The sequence below is a fragment of the Brienomyrus brachyistius genome, chromosome 17, assembly GCF_023856365.1.
Source record: "Brienomyrus brachyistius isolate T26 chromosome 17, BBRACH_0.4, whole genome shotgun sequence".
In the NCBI taxonomy this organism is placed as follows: Eukaryota; Metazoa; Chordata; class Actinopteri; order Osteoglossiformes; family Mormyridae; genus Brienomyrus; species Brienomyrus brachyistius.
The window spans coordinates 2,728,194-2,747,742 of NC_064549.1; the positions used below are offsets into that span (position 1 = coordinate 2,728,194).

At 47.5% G+C, this 19,549-nt stretch overlaps 2 protein-coding genes across 4 annotated transcripts; one reads left to right on the forward strand and one right to left on the reverse strand.

Annotated features, from left to right (window-relative positions):
- The first annotated feature begins 1,765 nt into the window (after nucleotides 1–1,765).
- Nucleotides 1,766–7,962, forward strand: LOC125712113 (T-lymphocyte activation antigen CD80). 3 transcript variants are annotated; one of them, XM_048981774.1, is made up of 8 exons: nucleotides 1,766–2,109; nucleotides 3,002–3,033; nucleotides 4,156–4,202; nucleotides 4,743–5,060; nucleotides 5,171–5,431; nucleotides 6,093–6,224; nucleotides 6,322–6,385; nucleotides 6,849–7,962. In XM_048981774.1, coding segments are annotated over exons 2-8 (849 nt in total). In that variant the 5' UTR covers nucleotides 1,766–2,109; nucleotides 3,002–3,007; the 3' UTR covers nucleotides 6,850–7,962. The 3 variants fall into 3 exon arrangements, with proteins under 3 accessions (XP_048837731.1, XP_048837734.1, XP_048837733.1); XM_048981777.1 differs by having other exon boundaries at nucleotides 1,769–2,109; nucleotides 6,322–6,348; XM_048981776.1 differs by lacking the exon at nucleotides 1,766–2,109 and having other exon boundaries at nucleotides 2,116–3,033.
- Nucleotides 7,963–9,102: 1,140 nt separating this feature from the next.
- Nucleotides 9,103–12,099, reverse strand: fzd4 (frizzled class receptor 4). The gene is made up of 2 exons (XM_048981990.1): nucleotides 11,517–12,099; nucleotides 9,103–10,865 (listed from the first exon to the last, which is right to left on the reverse strand). The coding sequence occupies exons 1-2, from the start codon at nucleotides 11,769–11,771 to the stop codon at nucleotides 9,534–9,536; spliced, it is 1,587 nt and encodes a 528-aa protein (XP_048837947.1). The 5' UTR covers nucleotides 11,772–12,099; the 3' UTR covers nucleotides 9,103–9,533.
- Nucleotides 12,100–19,549: the final 7,450 nt, after the last annotated feature.

The following is a 19,549-nucleotide window of genomic DNA, read 5'->3' on the forward strand; positions in this document are numbered from 1 at the left end:
TTATTTTTATATACATTTACATTTCACAACAGAGTCACCCCAAAGCACTTTACATGGATGTGTTGTGATACATTACATCATTAACCCCTGCAGATGAAGTGAAAACTATATATGTTTTGTATGATCCAAATAAAATATTTAACTTCTCAGACAAGAAGCATCTTTTTCCAAACCCGGTCGAATTCCATCATGTCAGCATTGCTACAAATGTTTTGTATATTTAACATTGAAGATAGCCAAAAAAAACATTATTAGAAAACAACAATTCATGACTGAAGTCATGATTGAAGACCTAACAGGGATTTCCCCAGTTCAGCCACAAGCTGTATTTTTCAAATTTATGTTATTCGACTAACTGCTGTGTGCTCATTCTCAGCCCTTCACACCCTTCACAGTCAATACTGTCACAGGAAGCTAGCGTGTGACCATGGTGTTATTCTGCTCTCTGCAGTGAAGGTAAACTTTATAACAGGTAGCATTTGTCTTACCAGACTTTCTTACAGATGTTAGTATTACTTTACTGTTGGCAGAGGGAAGTACTTCGTTTTCCCAGTCTTGCGGCAATGCGGCAGGTGTGATGTGTGAGGTTTTATCTGCTCTGTGTGCGCAGCCCTGCTTAGCCTTCTCATGCCAAAGGTGCCGTTACAGCTGACTGTGAGGGAAGGTTTTTCTTGTTCAGTCTCCCTGCATAGCTGCTCTGGATAGTCCTGCACTGTCAGGAAAATGGAAGCAGCTCTGGCATAATTTTGTTCCCCAAGATTCAAACACCAACAATGTGCTCCAAAGGTACAACGACGTTCCTCAAAGTTAATTTCTGTACCTTTATCTACAGCTATGGCACAACTGGCAGGCCCTTGAGGGTACAACCCCAGTGACAAGTAATTGTACTCTCGAAGGTACAAATTGGTACTTTTTTTCTGACACTGTGGGCTCACAGGCTGTGTGCGGAGTGTAGATGTGATTTAGGATGAGTGGTGATGTAACAGAAAACCCCTGAGCGCCGATCTGTGCAGCACTAAGACTCCGCTGTTTATCATAACCCTCAGGCTTCTTGTAAGAACTTCGGTGTCACCCACTCGAACACATGGCTCACTTCCTGCTACGGCATTGAGGGTCGTAGACCAAACAAAATTGAGGTGAATGATGATGTAGCATGTGGGAAATGATATGCAGGGGCTTTCTGGCAGCCAATAGAGAGCGGCAGGGTTTTGGGAGCCTGGTGTGTGGTGTCACCCTGGCAGTCTGCCAGCCCTGTAAAGGTAGGAAACCCCAGAAGGTCCCGACGTCCCGTCCCACGGAGCTCCTGCTGCCTGCGACGGCCAGTTACTCATCCGAACATAAAGGTCAGCCCTCAGAGCACACTGAAATACTCAGACTTTACACGTGAACAGCGAGAGCATTAATGTGTCCATAATTCAGAGCAAAATGACACTCCGAAACATTCCCCTGTATTTTTTCATCTTGTCATTTACTGAGAATCACAGATTCAGAGGCATGTTTGGGCTCCATTCTCTGAATCGCCCTTATTTGAACCTTTAGGTGTGCCACTCTAGATAATGAGATCCTGGAAGTAATACTAGAATTAATAATTAATATCAACCAAGAGTAATAAATCATTAAAATATAATAACTATAAGGACTTCAGACGTCACAGGGGCTTGGATTCAGTATTAGTGCGGGCAGATTGAAAAGGAGAGAAACGTAAACACCGAGTTGCACTTTGCACTTGGAGGATTTGTGAAACATGCGAAGACTGATTTTTCACAAAACCAGAACATTGCAAAAAAAAATCTTTTTCCTTCCCTAACGACAACGCCATCTGAAAAGGAGGTGCCCCGCTTTCACCAGCCCTGTTGTCACTACGAAATAAGGCATGATGCTTCCATGGCAGTAACTCGGGCACAATGCCGTTCGTAAGCTTTCGCCAAAGCCGAAGAATCTCTACGCTGTACGAACACGAATGCCAACCGCAGTTATCTACGTTTTTTAAGAGGTATAAAAAGCGAAACTAAATGTGCCGAACTTCCGGAAAAAAAGCCCCGCCTTTACGAAAAAAAGATCCGTGTATTGTAATTTTTACATTATAGAGCACAGCGGCAACAGGATAAGGTAAGGACAGCTGGCGATTTTAGTCTTTATTGTTTTGTCATCGACTTACAATCATGTGGCTATATTGCCTTATTAGATCTTCCTAACCTGTAGGTGTTATTATTATTATATGTTTTGTATGAAACATGTTGTGCCTTTAACCAGCAGACGACAAATGTAGGATCCGTTTAGGGACAGAAACACAAATTCAGGAGTTGATAATAAAGAATCGTTTCACCGTCCATAAAGATGGATATGACAGTGATATATAAGGACAGATCAGGCACCACAAAACGACAGACTCGACTTCGTTTCTGGAGGCATGAAGTCATACCTGGACACGGAACATTATAACGCTTTAAAGCCCTACTTTTTTTCCCGGGGGACGGACGCCCTAGGTGCTTTGGGCAGGGGTGACGTGAAGCGCTTTCAGATAATATAATGTTAAAATGCGCTACACAAATACAATTGAATGCGCATAATACGGCAATCTCGTCATTCAGGGGAATTTCGCGCTGAAAACGGAAGGTTTTATGGAAGATGGTTAAATCAGGAATCGGAACTTTGGGTCCATAACGCAACACTTAAGCTTAAATCGCGTAGCTGAATAAATTCTAGAAAAATAATAGCGTGTAAAATGCACACGGAAATGACCGCTAAAATCAAGTAGCCCGTGTGAATCAGTGTTATTGTGTTTTATTTGTGACTATTGGCTGGGTGCCACCCCATTGACTCCTCGATCAAAGGCGTTTTACTATCTGCGCACCGTGCCCGGGTACTGTACCCGTTTCACGGGTCTCTTGCAAACTGGTTTCGGTGCCGCTGGGACTTTCCCTCGACTCCTAGGGCAGTGAGATAGCCTTTAAATTGTGAACGTTTTTCATCTTATTTGACTTCTGTCATTTTCTTATAGGAAGTCATGGCACCGCGAAATTTATACTATACGTAAGTATTTAAAAGCGACATCTACGTTTCAAGAGACATTGTTTATTGGTTTACATTGATTATTAATGTTATTATGCTACACCTTTAATGATGTGTGTATACTATATGTTGCACCATTATATACCATTATACTTTAAATTAACCACGAACTAAGTCATACTTAGTGTATGAATTACCCACAAACTATTTGTTCGTGATTTGTATTTGAGAAGTAACCGAGTTACTACTAAGTTACTAAGGAGGTATGTCATGATTATTTAAGTGTGTAGTAGTATATTATTTGTACCCCCTCAAATAAAGTGTTTATTTGTCTGTCTCTCTGTCTGTCTGTCTGTCTTTGTCATTTTCACAATGTCCCCCTATGATACCAGGCTATTGTTCTTTTTCAGTGTATTTATATAAGTGTGTTTTTGGAGTGATGTTAATAGGAGACCCTTTGTTGTAACATTTACTAACTGTGCACTACAGATGCCATAGAAAAGATCAGAGGCACATGGTCAGGGACCATGCGGGGGGGGGGGGGGGGGGTGTAAAATTCTATCGAAGAATGATAGTTGAGGCCCCATTTTATGTACAACAGCCCAGTCAGCCCTACGGAAAAACCCTAAGGGTGAAATCAAGCTCAATACTCGGTGGTTTTTGTACAAACTCTGGCTTCACTGATCCCAATAGTACTCCTGCAATATCTGTACTCTTTATTTATACAACAGGAACAAAATAAGATTTTTCCTATATACCTTTTGGCAACAGTTACTTCTAACTGTCTAACAGGGAAGGTCCCTTTGGAGAGACGCCCAAAACGTGCCGCCTGACAGCCTAGCTAATTCATAATTAAAACTATGGTAACGACCTACTGATACGAGGACTTGAGATTTGCTTTAAAGTTTAATGACTTTATTGACCGGTGTCTTGAGGAGATCTCGCAGGTCGGCCTCGGGAGGCGTCTTCAGCATGCCTCCTGCCAGGCCAATCTGCATGACATCTATTGTTTATTATTGTATAACTGTCAGTGTTTCTCCTGCTGAAGATCAGCCACTGGGGGTCCCTTTCTGATAATGAACCTGTGTCGACCCCAGAGACAGCAGCCTTCACTCGCTCTGAACCTCTGTTCCTCGTTTCTAGATGCCAGATGATGCTCATCGTCTTCGTGCCGCTAGCGGCGAATACTGGTACGTGTCACATGACCCGCTCGTGATATGGTTCGGGAACATGACAGTCTCCACCTCGGCGGGTCACCGTGTATCCGTGCCCACTTCTGGCCACAGGAGCACATGCACAGTCAGGGGAAAGAATAAGAGCCTTAAGACACTCCCCAAGAAGAATTCCTACACACGTGTTGGGTTCGCGCTGAACACGAGCCCCTAACCCTCATCACCTGTTACGTTACAGGCATAGCTGTTTTATTCCATACCCTAACGAACTTTTTCACTTCAGCTGATCCATACTGTTCCTTTAAGAGAACAGGGACCAAAAAATCGACTCAGATCTTGCCGTAACGACCCATAGCACAGAAATGCCCGGTCTTCTTATTGACGGTCGCAAAGCTGCCACAAAACCCTTCTTACATTCAGGAGGGAGAAATTTCAGCAATGAGTAAGATTGGCAGTGAGTGGAGTGGATTGTATGAAGTCAAAGGGAAACTGACGCGGGCATGACATCAGCACTGGGGTGCATGCTGACCCCCCCTCGTGTCTCTGCATGCTCCACAGGATCGTCAGACCCAGTTGTGGAGATCCACGTGGAAGTGGGTGGTACAGCCAAGTTCACGTGCCCCAACAATAGGAGGAGTGACCTTGAGTTCATGTACTTGCAGAAGGATGTCGGCACAACTTCTATCTTTGTGAACGGTTTCCACGCTCAGAAACCGGTTGAAACCGCATATAAGAACCGTTCGGATGTGTCAAGCGAAAACAGGCATGTGATTCTGCGGGACCTGAGTCCAGCCGACGAGGGTGTGTATGACTGTATAGTCAGGACCAAGATTGACAGCCTTACAAGCAGGATAAAGTACCGACTGACAATAACAGGTAACTGCTGGCTTGTCTACTTCTGTGTTTGCCTCCCACTTTCTGATTGGTGGACGAGTGACTGTGCCCACCTCAGTGTGCTCAAGCTCGCCACTTGTCTCCACCCACAGCCAACTACAGCCAACCCCAGGTGATGGAGATCCACAATGACAGCAGATGCATCATTACATGCTCCAGCTCTGGCGGCTACCCACTGGCCAAAATGGTGATGGTCCTCGTGCCCGATCTATACCAGCCCGTGATGGACAAGCACATTAGGGACCCAGACACCGAGCTCTTCAGCGTCTTCGGCTCCATCACGCTGAACATCTCCCAGCCGCTGAGTGTCACCTGCACCATGGGAAACCGCAGTTCAGCGCCGCAGGATGTCTGTGAGTGCTGGTGGTGGTGGGGGGGGGGGGGGCTTAGCTCCCATATCCTGCGTTTTCATACTTTGCTTCAACCACGGGGACACAGCTGAGCTCAACCCACTAGAAATGAATGAAACAAGAGGGTGTGAGCCGAATCGCAGTGGCGGGTGACGCGTTGCGGCCCTGGCACAGGACAGTCCTGGGGTAGTGCCTCATCTCACCAGCCCCCCCCCCCCCCCACTAGACACCACTGCACAGCAGCACTGAGTAATAAACTGACTCCACGGTTCCCGTGTCCGTTGTAAATAATGCACAAGAAAAGCCCTGAACGGCGCAGGCTGCACAGATATGCACCCCGACCACAAGGGGGCGCTGCAGTGGGCGCGGCTCAGCCGAGGGTCGGTCCGCATTTCCCGCCATGCGTCTGCCCTTTGACCCGGGGTCCGCACACGCTTCCCCAGTCCTGCTCCTGGTGACACACCAGCTCTTTGTCTAAAGCCACCACCAGAGCCCAGCTGTATAACATCAATTCCTTTCGTCAGAGAAATCCCTCATTTCCTGTTCCTCTAACTGAATTCTGATTGGATAGAGGGAACCCCACATCCTGTAATTTAGTTATTTTGAATTAAGAGACCGCATTTGTTACACTCCTGTTGGAACTCGCTGATTATTTCCTGCACAGGTCAGAGAATCCCCCCGTCGCAGCCGGACAGCATCATCATCGTCATCGCATGTGTGCTGGTTACCGTGCTTTTCATCGTCGCCCTGGCAGTGGTGCTCCAGAGGAGGAGATGTTCTTGCAGCAGGAGCCAAGGTTTGTCAGCCCTCCCCGCTTTCTGAATGAACATCAGCATTGACCTTCAATAACAAAATCCCGCCCTGATCTCAACGTTCTCACACTTTCGTTTCAGCTGCGACGTATTCAGCAGCCCAAAGGAGTGAGTATCAGAGCCCTGGTTCTCTACAGATGAGCTGGTGAATCCTCTTCCTCTTCACTGGGGGTTACACATACATAGAGGGAGGGGGCAGAGCCTGCTAAAGGCGGGGGGGGGGGTAGTTCTTTCTTGCAAGGCAAAATGCCCAGTAAAGTTCGCTTTGGATAAAGATGTGAGCTGAAGTGACTCAGCGAGGGAATATCAGGCCACCTTGGCGTTCTCAGGAATGTTTTTAGCTGTGAATTACAGTATAGCTGAATAAGACACAAAACCTCAGGTCCTAGGAGCAGGTGACAATGGGTGACAAACCCAAACCAATTACGCCCAACAGATTCTGTTGGGAAAAAGCAGATAATCCTGTCAGGATATGGCAGTGGGAACGCTGGGGTGACAGCATTGTGATTGGTGGGGTCGGACCGCTGCCTCTACGGGTATCCGAGAGTCGTGGACGGAGCATTCCGGATTCACTTATGTTGTTTCTCTCTGCTCATCTTGCTCACCAGAATGATGCGGCCATCCTGATGCGGACTAGCACCTCGGCCGTCTTGCGAGGGGGGGGGGGACGGGTCCTTGCACAGAAGACATGTGGATGCGTCCTGGTCTAATGATTCGGGGTCGTCGCTGACCCCGGCATCTCGGCACCTGCTCCTGGTTCTTCTCAGGCAGCCAAAGCAGGACCTGCTGATTCCATCTCACACTGTTTCTGTATGAATATGTATATGTCTGTATATTTTGATATACATATATGTTTACTTGTGAGCAACTTGCCCATGGGTGGACGTCCTGACATGTGCCATTCCATAGCACTTTGTATGGAAATTCTGTTACCTCAGGCCAGATGCTATGTTATTTTTTGTGTTAAATTAACAGGGGGGTTGGGGAGGGCTGGTCTGAGGTGGTTGGCACTCTAAACGTCTTTCCAAAGCACCTCAGGGTAATATGTGTACGTTCATATGTATCTGCCCATCTTCCCACCCAGCACAGGCTTGGGAGTGGGGGGGGGGGGGGGGGGGGGCGCTTGCTATCACAGGCATGCAGTTATGCATGTATATGTGTATTGAAATGACCTTCAGAAGGTTGTTATAAAGGGGTGCTGTGTGAGTGGGGGGGGTGGAGGTTTGTTCTCTCTGTACACGTGCAATGGCTGCGTAGGTTACCAGTGTCTCCCGAATGAGCCTTCTCTGATTATCCAGATTAAGCCATTCTGTTGATCGTGCAGCGCCGCCTGCAGGGCGCTGTGACCCGCCGGGTCTCTGGGGAGACAGCAGCGCCACCTGCAGGGTCTCTGGGGAGACAGCAGCGCCGCGCTACGGTGAGCGCATGCTGGCCTCAGTTCTCAAAGGTTTAGCTGAATCAGCCGAGCCGGCCCTCTCAGCTTCCTACAAAGCAGGGCTTTAACCTTTGAATGTACGTCAAAGAAGCATTTTCCCATATATGTCTGCTTCATGAAGTTAAGTTGAACTCTATGTTTTAAATACTATGATTCATCATATTTTTCTAACAAAAAAAAGAAAAAAAAAAGTTAAATATTTATGCTGTTGTCCTGAGATCTACAGTACAACTTTCCATATGAAAACCGTGTTTTTTCGCTATTAAAGTTTATATTTAATTTTAAAATGAATCGAGTGGGTTTCATGCAGTCGTTTTACGAGGCGCGTTTCTCCAGCATAGACTGCTTTGATGTGGTGCCGAGTCCTACCCTAGGCATCTGTAGTACTTACATTTGGACACGAGAGGGCAGCCGCAGTACACAGAATCAAAAAGAACGGTAAATGGATGCTAAGGAGATTTTTAAATAATTTAATCTCACTTGGCTGCAATTGACAATTATGATAGTAGCAGAAACATCAGAAGTTCGCCAAACGCATCTGTGGGAATTATAATAATCAAATTACAGTATCTATATTTTATGAGCAAAAACAAAAGGCTTTAACTTCTACGCACACCTTTGCCATATCGCTACTCCATCATACCTATTAACATGAAAACTCAACACAGAGCAATTTAAAAACAAAAAGTTTAATTTCTTCTGATACAAAAGTGTTCTTAAATAAGGCGGAACTAAGAAGTTTTTTTCTTAGTTTGTACAAAGATAAATTAGCATTTTATAATACAGTAATAACAAAACGCCTGTTTTAAAAAAATATTTTAAAGTACTTCACTGTGTCCCAGCCTAGGTATTGCTACTCCCTAAAATGTACTTGTCCCTGGACCCTTAAAAATGATTTCTTCTGAGTTACATACATTCAAAGGGCTAACAGAAAAGCCCTTTCAGGGATTGCAGAGCTACTCAGTGCCCTTGAGTTCATCACCAACGTAACTGCGGCATGCGTTGGACCTTCGCTCCTCACTGCCGTCAGCTTCTTGCGACGTGTAGCATGTGCTACGATTCCGTGTTCGAGCTCACTGGGCAGCTAAGGATGACGTCTCAATTTGTGATCAAGATAATGGTTCGATTCTCCCGTCTCTGAGTCTCTAACCTCAAAAACACAGTAAAAGAAGGGCTAGTGCAGTGAGAAAAATAAGACTGAAGCAGGATTCATGGAGGATGAATGGAAACACTTTAAAAATGCATTTTCTCACCTTTGTGAGAAAAGTAACCTGTCTGAATAGCTGAGGACCAAAATTTAAAGTGAGACTATTCTCCAAGCACCACTGTAGTTCAACTCCTGCGTCTGAGCTTGGAATCAGCGCGGCTTAAAAATGAGGGGGATCGTCCCCCCCCAGCCACACCCCCCCTCCCCAGCCACACCCCCCCCCAGCCACACCCCCCTCCCCAGGCCCGATGCGAGCACTCTGACGCCATCTTTCCACACTGCACTTCTCTTTCATAAGACATCTGCGCTACCACTGTCCAGTGTAAGGTTCATTTAAAGACACGAGAACAGAAACTAAGAACAAAGTCCTAAAAATGCATAAGAAGGGACAGAGGCGGCCACACAACCGCCCCCACATGACTGCTGTCCCGCTCCGCTGTCACAGGGTGGCTGGGGGACAGCACCCCCCAAGTGGACCCCGTCAAACCTGCACAGGGGGCCTCGTGTGTCACCTGGACTGCCCGTGACCCGCTGTCAGCATGTGGGGGGCCCTGTGCTCACGTCCCAGCTCCTCCTGTAGTCCCTTGCCTTGGGGAGGGCCCTGAGAACCGCACCCCCCCCCACCCTTAGCTCCAGGCCATTTCTGCATCCTCACACCACCGTCTCACTGCCCTTGACTGGTTTGACCCAGCCACCGGGTCTGCCCCCCCTCTTGGTCCTGCCTGAGCCCACCAGCCGGCTGGAACACTTCTGCCAGGTGTGCAGCGTCTTGGCTGACCAGACCCACATGCCCGACGTGATGCCCACCAGCAGTGACATGAAGATCTTCAGCATCTCCACCGCCAGGTACGAGTCATGCGCCGAGCGCCGGAAGTCGCCCCAGTTGGAGATCTCATAGAAGTAGCAGGCGACCACGCAGCTCGCTGGCACCATGTAGAGCACGGAGAAAACGCCGATCTTCACCATCAGTCGCTCTAGTTTGTCCGTCTTGGTGCCGTCCTTCTGCAGGTTGGAGCGGATCTTGAAGAGCGCCATCAGGCCGGCACCAATAAAGAGCGTGCCAACCACCAGGTAGGTGAAGAGTGGTGCCACCACAAAGCCCGTCAGGGCGTCCACGTGCTGGTTGCCCACGTAGCAGAGCCCCGTGAGATCGTCGGCGTCCACCAGCCGCATGATCAACACCACGATGGTCTTGACGGCCGGGATGGCCCAGGCGGCGATGTGGAAGTAGGAGCTGTGCATCTCGATGGCCTCGTGGCCCCACTTCAGGCCGGCCGCCAGGAACCAGGTAAGCGTCAGCACCACCCACCAGATGGAGCTGGCCATGCCGAAGAAGTACATGAGGAGGAAGACGATGGCGCAGCCTGTGTTCTTCAGGCCCTCCTGGATGAGGACGGGCACGGCGGCCTCATCCAGGTCGCAGGAGGTGCGCTCGCGGCCCAGCGTCAGGCGCACGATGAAGGCCACGCTGTAGATGTTGTAGCACATGCTGAGGAAGATGATGGGCCGCTCGGGGTAGGAGAAGCGCGAAGAGTCGATGAGGAAGGTAAGCACAGTGAAGGCGGTGGACAGGAAGCAGAGGACGGCCCAGACAGCCATCCAGACGTCAGCGAAGAGCTTGGCCTGCCGTGGGTAGAGACCGGCGTCGTAGCCGCACTGCAGCACGCAGCTCATACTGCGCTTGGCCCAGGTGTACTGCTCCGGGCCGGAGCCCAGGGCGTGGCACTCCTCCTCCATGGGCTGCAGGGTGCGGATGGTGTGGTACGGGGGGTCTTCGTCCCCTGGCCCCTCCATGCACATGTGGTTCTGGTCGTTCTGCGGCGGGAAGAGGCTGCAGTTGAGGAGCTCCGGCCACGCGAAGCCGAACTCCGTCAGCACGGGGAGGCACTTGCGCTTCACGGACTGGCACATGCTGCTGCAGGGCCCGATGGGGATGGGAACCTTGTCGGTGCACATGGGCACGTAAACCGCGCACAGGAAGAACTGTGGAAGAACGTGAGAGGAGACGGAGCGTCAGAAGCCGCTCGATCCCAGGAGGCACAAACCCAGCAAATTATACCTACGAAAAAGAGAATAAGACTAAAACTAAAATTTACTACAAATAAATCTCTGTTAATTAATTACCCTATCATCACGCAAATTTATATATCCAGACTTAAGACGCTTGTGTGCAAAATTCCGGCATATACGTAAAAAAAGTGCCTTTTTATATCCGCTGTTTAAGGAAACAAGGTAAATTGTTAAGGTAAAAACAGTGATAAGAGCGAAATAGCCAAACGTACAACGAAGGGACAGGTTCAGGAATAAGGTGCCGAATAAATTCTAGTGTGCGCTGGGTTTCGCGCTGGAAATAGGAAACGTCGGATTTGCACAGCGGTCGCACTGGGTTTACATCCATGACCACCGCAGGGAATCGCTACAAGAAACTGCAGATTTAAAGGCTCCCTTAAATAAGAGCAAATATATAACTACAGAACCAGAAACTGTGCTGATACCGCGGTCTACCTTTCCTCTTAAAAACACTAAAGCGTGCATAACTGCCATAATCACATTACATTTTATTGCATGACCAGGGATACATGAACAGCCAAAAAAAAATTACAATTTCGGGAAAGCAAATTTAGACGAACAGACCCTGAGCTGGCTGGAGCAGCCGTACTGGATGAGGGGGGTGAAAGTTGTCAGCTGTAACTCTGCGTCCGACTGCAACACGTTTCCCACCAGGTTGGGCATCTTTGTCACGTTGTATCCCAGATCCTGACACATAGATATCCGGATAGGATCGCAGGTCATCTCGTCCTCGTCCCCGAACGCGTCCGCAAGCACCGACTGATCGCACAGGAGCGTCAGCAAAAGCACCACGATATCCAGACCCCAAATCCCATGCATTTTTACCGGCTGTAAATCCCAGTGTCTTAAAAATTACTGGCGGACGGTCTTGTGTCCAGGAAACAAACTTTTGTCCCTGCAGTGTAAACCAAAGCAGGACTATGCGGAACAAAAATAAAATGCAGAAAAAAAAAACTTTGGGGATCGGCGTATCCTACAGCAGCACAGTGTACTTGTATTTTGAGGGGGAAACGGAAGGCTTCTGCATAGCGAGTCCCTCCAGCGCTCGGGCGATCGCCGCGGTTTCTGGGTCACCCTCCCCAGCCTAGTTTGGTAAAGAAGCGACTTGGAGCGACTCTCCCACCGCGGAGTCCAGCCAATGAGGCTCAGCTGGTCCCGGGCGGGGGCGGGACTCCGGCCGCCCCTAGTCGCGCTCCCACCCCGGAGATTTGTGTGTTTACACGTTCACGGACATTTGCACGACAAATATCACATGCATGGGTTATAAAATGCGTTCATCATATAAACATCACTGTGCCGGCGGGGGGCATAATTAATTTTATGCCACTATCCCAGTTCCAAATGGGCCCGTATCACACTGCAGCCGCTCACGAAGCAAGCATAATCGAATATTTATTATTTTTAACAATGTAGTTATAATTGATCGTTATAAGTGCGACAATTCACTTCATGTGTCACGAGCAATTGAGTCTTTCAGCACTCTATCAGAAACTTTTTTAAAAAGTGAAACGGTGAGATCTGGCTCACGTTGGGGCGAAAGGAGACCCTTTAATGTAGCCGTGATTTTATTTACTCTTCCGCCCTGACCCGAGTATTCCCGAGTTCAGATAAACTACAGAGCAGGTATACAAAACAGACAAGGGCCTTTACATTTGCCTGAGATAAATCACTGTCGGACACGCCGTACGCCTCCTTCTTTTAATTCACATCAACATGTTGAAAAGACGGCGCCCCCCCCCCACCCAAAGGACGTAGAAGGTCTGCTTTGCCCTAAAATAAGCACACCGATGTATTTTAGTGCAGATGCGACCCCTGCCTCCCTCTCGGTGACACTTGATTGAATTCTCCTGCTATCAGCGCACGCAAAGGTCAATGAAGATAAATTAGCAAAAGCCTGGAAACAATGATCTGATGTTTCTCTGATTTGACCTCAGTCGTGACCCTCCTCTGCAGCAAGGGTCTGGAAAGCACGAGAAGTAACTGTTACTGATAGTCCGAAGAGGCAGATCGTTACATATCGATAGACGAAGCGCTATTCCAGCAACAGAGCGTCATGGAAAAGTGTGAGCAACATGCATTTTTCTCAAATTAACCTGCGCTTTTTATTAAGTTTCATATTTACATGGAGAAATTCTCCATAGAAATGTGATAACTCTCAGGTTGTCCAACCCATATTTCTCGGCAGCCCGTCATTACTGTCGGTCCAAGAACAATACCCGCCGGATCGTTTGGCCGGAGAGTGATAACGCCTCCAGGAACCAACACCCTGTCCGCCACTTTGCGTGCGCCGTTCTGCCTTTCAGCTGCGAACATATTCTGTCAGTGGATCTCTTCATTGTAATTCTTAATTCCTAATTCCTTGATTTTAACATTAATATCTTAAATGCACCATTTTGAGGCATCAGAACAACAATGACAACAACACTAATCCATTATCATCGGAGAGACAATGCAGTTACAACGTGGTGATGGGGGATTTATTTATTTACTCATGTCAGATACGAAGTCCCGAATGGGAATCGTTTATTCCTGTAAGTCTCCCTCTCGCTCCTATCGCACATGCGTAAGTACTTTTTAGCCAGTGAACAAAGATAATGTCGGTGGTCTGCAGATCAAACAGGCTGTAGAGCTGTCGAGCCCTTAATGAAAACGGTATAATCAACAGGCTGTCTTCCGTGTTAACCGCGGGGGGAGGCCGCAACCAACCTCTCAGGAGCCCCTGCGCAAATTTACTCTGGAGATGGTGATCGAATAACGTAGGGGGTCTGGCGGCTGATGTTTTCTACAAAGGCAGCTCTCATTCAGGCTGCTCGGTTACCAGTGGGAGGAACAGATTACCCGATTGACCAGGCTCTGAAGTCGCGTCCACCTTGCCCATGTGAAGACCGAGGTGGCCGGAATGGGATTCAAGTATCCGGATTCCCCTGGATCCCTGTGTGTTTGTGTCCGCGAGAGAAGAGTAGATACGCGTCCGGGCCGGGGTTCAGCCGGGATAAACTTTGGAACGTAGTCTATATTAAAGAAGAAAATGAAAACTACAGCGCACTTTCAAACACAGGAAGGATTTAAAAGTTATTTTATTTAACTTCCATGTAGGACAGATGTTACCAAATGTCCGCCAGAATTGTCTTTACCGCTCTTTTTTAAAATAAACGTAATTGATAGTTACAATGCAATATACAGAGAAATACTCATTAATTCGATAACACTTTACTTGATGGGGCACAAATACTTAGTAATAACTCGGTAACTACTTAAGTACAATATAGTTGCTACTTGAGATAAAAGATGCGTCACGATTCATCAGATGACTGTGTAATTAAGAATTAGTTACATATATAGACAATAGTATAACTAGGCGTATATTCTTTGTGCGCCGTCGAGTAAAGTGTTACCATTAACCCTTTACGCCCTACTGAAAGGTTAAGATTTATATAGGATATGCACCCTCCCTATTTTACGTCAGAAATGATTCCCAAAATATCAAGTGCGGCAGATGAAGCGCACAGCAGCCGTGAGCTGTAAAACCAGGTTTATGTGATTGTTTTAAGAAGTCGGGGAAGGCATGGCGTGTCTGTGTGTGAGCATGATACAGGGATCCGATAGCCTCGGAATGAGCTGCGGCAGCGCTTCCTCGGGGCTTTGGTAGCCTCTGTTAATCTTTAAATGACAGCGCGCCCTGTGATGGCTCCCTCTCACCGCCCTCATTCTCGGAAATAAATTTGGCCGTGTTGAAGTCTTAACTGCATCTGACTTACGTAGTACATCCATATTTTTGCGCTAACAGACACATGACATTTTATCCGGCCCTTTAGTCAGTAGAAAGTTACGCCGTTAATACCGCGGTTTTCGGTTGAAATCGGAGTAGGTCACTTGTAATTTATCTTCGATTTACTTATGATTCAATTAAGAAATAAACAAGATCATCGTTCAAGCAAAAGCCTCAGTCAAATATTAAATCTGAACCATGATTGAACACATACAGGCTTACTTTTCAATGTAGCCTATAAAAACATAAGGATATTCATCCGATCCTGTCCTTTCTTCGTAACATAAGAAATGAATGTGACAGTTTAAAAGTGTAAAACTTATTTACACCCGACCCCCACACGTTCATGCGGGACTGGCTGCATGCATGGGGCGCAGGTCAGGGCTGCACACTGCAACCCAGCCGCAGAATACAAACCATGCGCGATTTGGAGACGCTGATAAGACAAAAATGGAAACGAAATATCCAGATGAAACTAGCGCATCATAAGAAGAAAATGCAAACATGACAACACTCACATAAAGGTGGGCCGGGACACAGCGAACACAAGCAAATCCCTAGCATGGTGTTTATTCCGCATGCTCGGTGTATAATTAGTGTTGGGGTTTGATTTATTCTTATATCAAACGGTTAAAATTGGACTTCGCTTATATAATGTGGGCTTCCAAACATGTGTTTACTTGATCATCGGATTAAATGTCAAAGGCCGCTGTGTCCTGCAGTAACCCCGTCTGCGACACTTTCTTCGACGTTGCGCGGTGCTACTGTACAGCTTTAAACCCGTTCAACCAGCTTCCAACCGGAGTGTCCTTTTGATTTTTCCACCTCTATATTATATCGTAGTATAAATGTAAAGTAGTATTTTTAAAGCTGACTTTTGGTCTTCATGCTGCATTCATATACAGAACAATAGGTCATTCTTGTTTCCCAGTACGGGACCTTGTGGAACACTTACTGCGCACTAGATGGTGTCGATCAGGGGACGGTATTGCGGCGTTAATACGATGCTTAACTGTCGTAAATTAGTCTGTTTTACAGTGTAACGCTCATTCTCGGCCACCTGATTTGAGAAGCATTATGTTGAGATCATTATGTTAAAACTGCGGGAAGATGTAATAGTTTACATGCAGCCTTCCTCGTCGGGACTACTTCTAAGCGTGAACGATGCATTTGATGCAACGAACAATTTAATTAATTTAATTTAAGTTGGGTATGCGATTCAAATACCACTCCGGGTTGGGGACGTACATCGATGTGTGTTTTCACGTAAAATATTTTCTTAAAAGTGATGGGAGCACGTGCCCCTTCCTGACCAGTTGGCATTTTTATGCACCTGCAGATATTTTCGCCGTTTGCGCGGTTCTGCTGCCTGGCAGCTGCCCTTGGAGGGGACGCGCAGCTGGGCTGCCAGTGACCACAGGGACAATGCTCCCCCCCCCCACCACTCGTCCATTAGCTATTCTGGCCCTACCACTCACAGCTTGACCCACTTACAGCAAGTGAGAATGTGCTGCTGATCAGATAGCTGGAGTAGAGGGGAGTTGTGGGGGGGGGGGGGGCATGGCAATGGTCTGTTAGCTGTGGGCTGATGGTTTTGAGTAATTTTGTCAATTGGGAAAAACAACTGTCGTTTCTGCAGGCACATTCATTGAAGTGAAATGAATTTTATAAACATTTTTAAAATATCTATAGCATGTCTAGCAGAAAAATATGCAAGTTTCTTTTAAAAAAATGCCCTATTGACCTGTTAGGGAACTGGAGCCAAACAAGCCCTGTTTTTGGTAATGCAGCCTTTGGGTTTGCAGAATGTGACCATTCTCCGGAGACAGAGAGCGCATCGCCGATTTCAAATACCATCTTCCTGTTTTTTTTTTCAAATGCTAAGAATGGAGGGTGCCCCCTAGGGGTGGGGTACCTCTGGTCTCCCACATTAAAATCAGCAGTCCAGAGCTAATCCCACTTACAGTTGGTGAATATGCATTCAGTTCTGGTTCTGGTTGCAGGCCGTACAATGGTGCCGAAGTTGAAGTCGATTCCAAGCCCCTGCAGGCTGCCAGGGTCACATATTAACAGGCACCGCTTTTATGTGGAGAATTTGAACAAAAGGCATTTAAAGCAAAACCAACCTTTGAAAGTGTGAGTTTAATGGTTGGCACTGAGTGCGACTCTAAATGATACACAGCCTGGACCAGAGCCTCCCCATGTGGAGTAGGATCAGGTGACCGGCACCCCGGCGCATTGTATCCTACCTGCCCCCCACTCCCCCGTGTACGTAATTATCACCTGTTACAGGAGCGGCCGACCCACACTCACAGCAAATCACAGCCCTCACATCGGGGGAAGATTTTTCTCCTGTTTGTCTCGCAGCTGTTTATGCCAACAAACATCTGTCTGACGGAGACAAAAAGCAGAAACCAGGCTGGCCCACAGAGGCGCGTGAAGACAGCCTGACGAGCCGCGATCGGCAGCCAAAGTCAACCGTCTGATGGGGGCGCGAGATCCGGCGGGGCGGGGCCGGGGGGGGGCGGGGCGCCACCCGACTCCACAGCTAATTCCTGGAGTGTAATTACACCACATTGATGTGTGTCTTTGTTAAGAGTCCCGGTAATATCTGACTGACCTGCAGCCAGCTCTCAGGGAGGTCAGCGCCGATTCACGTCCCCCTGCAGGCTCCGAGCGCTGCTGTGGACAGAGAGCCCTCAGACGAGCTGTAGTTTCTTATTAGGCTAAATCATAATAATGTGCCCATTTGCTGCGGTTTTGCTTTAAAAGACGGACAGTTAATCCGCAACACGACACTCCGAATGCTACAATAATGCGGAAAAGCCCGTAAATGCATTCAGCATGTCAGACAGCCCTGAGCTACGCTGTCTCTGCAGTCGGCCGTAATTTAATGGAGAAACAGCACCTCTGAATCCACAGCACAGTGGCAGACATTCTACAGCACGTCTGGGAACGTACTGCTGTTTATTCTCAGGGAAATGCTCAGTCTTTACACTTGTCTTTATGTTTTTAGCAGACACATAACAAACTGTTACATCACAGCTTTTATCTCAAGGCCAGGGCTGAGCTCTGTGATTCCAGCTGAAGGTGTCTTTAAACCAAAAGTAATGGCCGTCTTTGGGGTAGTGGGTTAAACTGGCTGGGGGAGGGGCTTCTCACAGCCAGGACAGGTGACTGCAAGTCACTAATCCCCAGGCCTGAATAGCCAGTGCATTCTGCTTACACACCTGACCACTTGGTTGTAAGAACCATTATGATTGGTGGATCGATTTGGCTAAATAACCAGCATCTCTATTAGCTGATCGGGAGACATGGTGCCTTTAGAAACCATGTTATCAGGCTGACACCAGCACTCTGTGTCCTCATTCCCAAAAGTAAGACAAACCGCTTTCAGTTGCACGCAGAGTTACTCTCCGCGGAGAGCCGGCCGGCCTTGCTGCCATCCGCTTACAGTTTGTATTTTCACATCTTATTACAAGGATGTGGTTTAGAGTTTTCGTTGGCATTGATGCGAGCCGTTGGATGTCACGTCGGTCCGGCGGCAGAGTGAGAGAGCTAGTTGTTATTGCATGATTATGGCTGAGGAGCTTCAGGGCTTTAGAACATTCCATCGCACTGGAGGTCCTGGACATACACGGGACTCTAACTGCGCTGTAAAACAGTTAATTCTGTTCCAGTAGTAGCTACCACCCACATATTTCAAGTTTACAAAATAATAATTGCAGGATTTCTCCTAGAACCGGGATGAACGATTCAGGCACAACTCAAGCAAACCCTTCACTGTACATGAAATAAGGGTCTTGTTCTGTAAATAATCAATGTGAGTAAGATTGAGGGCAGCACTGGGTACCGGGATGGTGGAGTCTCTCCTGTATGTCTGTCTGTCTGTCTGTCTGTCTGTCTGTATGTCTGTCTGTCTGTCTGTCTGTATGTCTGTCTGTCTGTCTGTATGTCTGTCTGTATGTCTGTCTGTCTGTCTGTCTGTATGTCTGTCTGTCTGTATGTCTGTCTGTCTGTCTGTCTGTGTATCTGTGTTTGTGTTTCTGTGTCTGTCTGTCTGTGTTTGTGTGTTTGTGTGTGTTTGTGTCTGTCTGTGTTTGTGTGTCTGTCTGTGTCTGTCTGTCTGTGTTTGTGTGTCTGTGTTTGTGTCTGTCTGTGTTTGTGTGTCTGTGTGTGTGTTTGTGTGTGTATATGTGTGTGTGCCTGTATGTCTGTGTGTGTATGTGTGTGTTTGTGTGTGTTTGTGTGTGTTTGTGTGCAGTTTTCTTCCTGCTCTTGCGAAGGTTTCTTGATTCCTGCCTTTGGGCTCAGGGATCTGCCTGTGCACGCCCCCCTTTTTATGAATTGCCATTCTGATTACAGGAGATTCATGCCTCTCTCCATCTCACAGAGACATCTGGGGCTAAGGAATTAAATAGTCTGCTATTATACATGAAATATGTCACTACTGCGAGTGGCTCTGGAGGTGGGCTTCCACCAAGTGGCTGATTTATGGGTAGAAATGTTCTCCGATCCTTGGGTGCTGAAGCTGCCCAGATGGTCTCGTATCTCACCGTCCTGTTGGAGCAGAAGAGCAGGAGAGTTCAGGTTGCTCCTGAGCTGTTTAAAGAGGGGCAAATCGCTTTTAAGGAGACATAAGACTGGGGGTGGTTCCACCATATGGACAGGTAGGATTGAGGGGATGGCTGTTGTCCTGGTAACAGGAAGAGAAGGTTCAGCCTAAAATTTTATCCACTCAGTTCTGGTTGAAAGTTGTTGTTTTACTTGACCCGAAAGGGTGACCACAAATCCACCATCTACACCACAAAGGATACGTCCTTTCCAA